The 5,000-nt window shown below is 40.1% G+C and overlaps 1 protein-coding gene across 1 annotated transcript in view; it reads right to left on the reverse strand.

Annotated features, from left to right (window-relative positions):
- The window catches only part of pltp (phospholipid transfer protein), a 22,511-nt gene that overhangs the window by 15,381 nt on the left and 2,130 nt on the right, over positions 1-5,000 (reverse strand). Inside the window, exon 2 of the mRNA XM_079682224.1 lies at positions 293-413. Within this exon, the coding sequence (XP_079538350.1) occupies positions 293-410 (118 nt within the window). The 5' untranslated portion in view covers positions 411-413. The remainder of the gene's footprint in view (positions 1-292; positions 414-5,000) is intronic.

Genomic DNA, 5,000 nt, shown 5'->3' on the forward strand with positions numbered 1-5,000 from the left:
GAACCAGGAGTCTAATAAGATGTTCTTCTCCCTGTTCTTTTCCACCATGCGCTATAAAGAACAACCAGTATAAGTGAACATGTGTTGTTTTAACTAACCCTGGAATAAACAAATAAATACATCCGGAAATAAAACTGTGCGTGCGTGCGTGCGTGCGTGTGTGTGTGTGTGTGTGTGTGTGTGTGTGTGTGTGTGTGTGTGTGTGTGTGTGTGTGTGTGTGTGTGTGTGTGTGTGTGTGTGTGTGTGTGTGTGTGTGTGTGTGTGTGTGTGTGTGTGTGTGTGTGTACTCACACATCTCCAGTCCTTTGTCAGTGATGCGTATCTTGCAGCCGGCTGGTTGGGCGGCGGCCATGAAGGACGACACCAACGGGCCGAGTAAAAACAACAGACAGGAAGACATCACGAGCATCTCCTGAGGAAGAAGAGGAAGAGAGAAGGAGAGGAAGGAGAAGGAGAGGAAGAAGAAGGAGAAGAAGAAGAAGAAGAAGAAGAGGAAGAGGAAGGAGAGGAAGGAGAAGAAGAGGAAGGAGAAGGAGAAGGAGAGGAAGGAGAAGGAGAAGAAGAAGAAGGAGAAGAAGAAGAAGAAGAAGAAGAAGAAGAGGAAGGAGAGGAAGGAGAAGAAGAGGAAGGAGAAGGAGAAGGAGAGGAAGGAGAAGGAGAAAAAGGAGAAGAAGCGGAAGGAGAGGAAGGAGAGGAAGGAGAACAAGAGGAAGGAGAAGGAGAGGAAGGAGAAGGAGAGGAAGGAGAAGGAGAGGAAGGAGAGGAAGGAGAAGAAGAAGGAGAAAAAGAGGAAGGAGAAGGAGAGGAAGGAGAAGGAGAGGAAGGAGAGGAAGGAGAAGGAGAGGAAGGAGAGGAAGGAGGAGAAGAAGAAGGAGAGGAAGGAGAAGGAGAAGAATAACACACTTTATTTACATATTTAACATGTGCACAAATACTCAAAAAAAGTATTTATATCCAATAAAAAGAAGAAGAACAATGAACATCTTCAGTCCCATAGAAGAAGGAGCAGCTTAAAGTCTGGGGGGAAAGCTGTGATCTGGTTCTGATTCTGGTTCTGAAGGTGGTTCAGAAACCCGGTTTCCATTCTAGTTCGGATTCTGGTCCGTGTGTTGTCAGATTGAGTTACATGTGAAGAATGAAACCCTCAGGAGTCCTCTGGTGTGTGTGTGTGTGTGTGTGTGTGTGTGTGTGTGTGTGTGTGTGTGTGTGTGTGTGTGTGTGTGTGTGTGTGTGTGTGTGTGTGTGTGTGTGTGTGTGTGCGCGTGCGCGTGCGCGTGTGTGTGTGTGTGTGTGTGTGTGTGTGTGTGTGTGTGTGTGTGTGTGTGTGTGTGTGTGTGTGTGTGTGTGTGTGTGTGTGTGTGTGTTGGGGGGGTCTTGGATCATGGAGATCATTCTGTTTCCATATCAACAACCTTTAGTAAACCCCAGAGACTCAGTACTCAGAGACTCAGTACTCAGAGATTCCAACATATTGGTGTCAAAATACTTAATTACAAGTAAAGTGTTTCTACAACTTTAGTTACTTCACAGATGTGGATGAATGATGTGAAATCTAATCAAGTGTTGAATCAGACTTTAGTTCCACCTGGAGTAAATCCACCAGCTACCCTGCAGTATACAAAGTCATTCAAACTAGCTGCACCTTTACCAGCTTTGAGAACACTTTCATGATCAATCATTATAAAACATATCATATCTATTATTCTGAAATGGACCAATCTGCACAACGACTACTTTTACTGTCTTTCACTATATTTTGATGAGAATACTTTTCTACTTTTACTTGAGGAACATTTTCAATGCAGGACTTTTACTGTAACAGAGTATTCCTACACTCTGGTACTTCTACTTTTACTCAAGAACAAGATCTGAGTACTTCTACTTTTACTCAAGAACAAGATCTGAGTACTTCTACTTTTACTCAAGTACAAGATCTGAGTACTTCTACTTTTACTCAAGTACAGGATCTGAGTACTTCTACTTTTACTCAAGAACAAGATCTGAGTACTTCTACTTTTACTCAAGTACAAGATCTGAGTACTTTTACTCAAGTACAAGATCTGAGTACTTCTACTTTTACTCAAGTACAAGATCTGAGTACTTCTACTTTTACTCGAGAACAAGATCTGAGTACTTCTACTTTAACTCAAGAACAAGACCTGAGTACTTCTACTTTTACTCGAGAACAAGATCTGAGTACTTTTACTCAAGTACAGGATCTGAGTACTTCTACTTTTACTCAAGAACAAGATCTGAGTACTTCTACTTTTACTCGAGAACAAGATCTGAGTACTTTTACTCAAGTACAAGATCTGAGTACTTCTACTTTTACTCAAGTACAAGATCTGAGTACTTCTACTTTTACTCGAGAACAAGATCTGAGTACTTCTACTTTAACTCAAGAACAAGATCTGAGTACTTCTACTTTTACTCAAGTACAAGATCTGAGTACTTCTACTTTTACTCAAGTACAAGATCTGAGTACTTCTACTTTTACTCAAGAACAAGATCTGAGTACTTCTACTTTTACTCAAGTACAAGATCTGAGTACTTTTACTCAAGTACAAGATCTGAGTACTTCTACTTTTACTCAAGTACAAGATCTGAGTACTTCTACTTTTACTCAAGAACAAGATCTGAGTACTTCTACTTTTACTAAGTAAAAGATCTGAGTACTTCTACTTTTACTAAGTACAAGATCTGAGTACTTCTACTTTTACTCAAGTACAAGATCTGAGTACTTCTACTTTTACTCAAGTACAAGATCTGAGTACTTCTACTTTTACTCAAGTACAAGATATGAGTACTTCTACTTTTACTAAGTACAAGATCTGAGTACTTTTACTCAAGTACAAGATCTGAGTACTTTTACTCAAGTACAAGATCTGAGTACTTCTACTTTTACTCAAGTACAAGATCTGAGTACTTCTACTTTTACTCAAGAACAATATCTGAGTACTACTACTTTTACTAAGTAAAAGATCTGAGTACTTCTACTTTTACTGAAGTACAAGACCTGAGTACTTCTACTTTTACTAAGTACAAGATCTGAGTACTTCTACTTTTACTCAAGTACAAGATCTGAGTACTTCTACTTTTACTCAAGTACAAGATCTGAGTACTTCTACTTTTACTCAAGTACAAGATATGAGTACTTCTACTTTTACTCAAGAACAAGATCTGAGTACTTCTAGTTTTACTCAAGTACAAGATCTGAGTACTTTTACTCAAGTACAAGATCTGAGTACTTCTACTTTTACTCAAGTACAAGATCTGAGTACTTCTACTTTTACTCAAGAACAATATCTGAGTACTTCTACTTTTACTAAGTAAAAGATCTGAGTACTTCTACTTTTACTGAAGTACAAGACCTGAGTACTTCTACTTTTACTAAGTACAAGATCTGAGTACTTCTACTTTTACTCAAGTACAAGATCTGAGTACTTCTACTTTCACTAAGTACAAGATCTGAGTACTTCTACTTTTACTCAAGAACAAGATCTGAGTACTTCTACTTTTACTCAAGAACAAGATCTGAGTACTTCTACTTTTACTGAAGTACACGATCTGAGTACTTCTACTTTTACTCAAGTACAAGATCTGAGTACTTCTACTTTCACTAAGTACAAGATCTGAGTACTTCTACTTTTACTCAAGAACAAGATCTGAGTACTTCTACTTTTACTCAAGAACAAGATCTGAGTACTTCTACTTTTACTGAAGTACACGATCTGAGTACTCCTACTTTTACTGAAGTACACGATCTGAGTACTTCTACTTTTACTCAAGTACACGATCTGAGTACTTCTCTCTCCTGTGAAGTGCACTAGATGATTGCACGTTACATGACTTTGATGTGGAAACCCTATATTCTTATGAATAGCTAAAGCCTGTACTTTGTTACTCAGTGTTTGGAGTTTCCGCTCCTCCCTTTCAGCCGTGGTTGTGTTCTCATGTGTCTTCGTGTTGATCCTCAGTGTGTGCTTTTCCTCTCTATTGAAGTAGAGTAAATGACTCATAGGAGTTGTGAGTCAGATGATCCTCTGGACTCAGACTGCCCACCCCTCACTGGACGTTATTTATTAGTGAAGCTTCAACAGGTAAACATGTGATCTCTGCACCAACCAGCTTCCTCCCATGCTCAGGCCATAAGACTGTGATACAGAACATCCATCAACATTCATCTGTTTGCAACTTGCAGTTTATTTATCTCTATATCTGTTGGGGAAATACTGAATGTCCCTTCTGCATCAGAGCAGCACCTGATAACAGAGGCCCTACGTAGCTGTGTACGCAGCCATGTCTGACTACATGGATGAAGCTAATGAGACACTGTGCTGAAGGTATGATAGCTATGTTCGGATTGGCATGATCACACAGCCCCTACACCAGGGATGGGCAACTGGGATGGTGGTGGGGGCCACATCATGTATGTACTGGCCACCAGGGGGCCGCAGATTCACTTGGAACACACACACACACACACACACACACACACACACACACACACACACACACACACACACAGTAATTATTAACAAATGTACTAAGTCTGACTTCTTCATTGACATTTTACAATCTTTCTGGGAACATCCTCTAATGAGCTCGCTAAACAAATATCAGTTCACAGAAATGTTATTTAATGTTTACAAGTGGCATGTTTGTATTGAACAGGTTATTTAACAGGGGAATAAAACTATTTTAAACTATTAGAAAGCAGGTAAAGTGTGTGTGCATTGAGATGAACCATTCAGATGACATACACATGTAGTCATGAACACTACCCAAGACGTTAGTTGTCTAACTTGAACCTGAGACACTTGTAGCCTGTCTCTGCATTCCCCTTATTCCACAATAAGGGGAGTGTCCACACAGGCACCTGTCAGCTCTCTCCTGTTCCTCAGCGCCGCCCCCCCTCCCTCCCGCTGAAATTATGAATGAAAAGCGTAGCAATCATAGATAACACGGCAGGGTCCGTGACAGTTTGTTTTCATCTGAT

This window comes from Notothenia rossii (assembly GCF_949606895.1).
Source record: "Notothenia rossii genome assembly, chromosome: 5".
NCBI classification, from domain to species: Eukaryota; Metazoa; Chordata; class Actinopteri; order Perciformes; family Nototheniidae; genus Notothenia; species Notothenia rossii.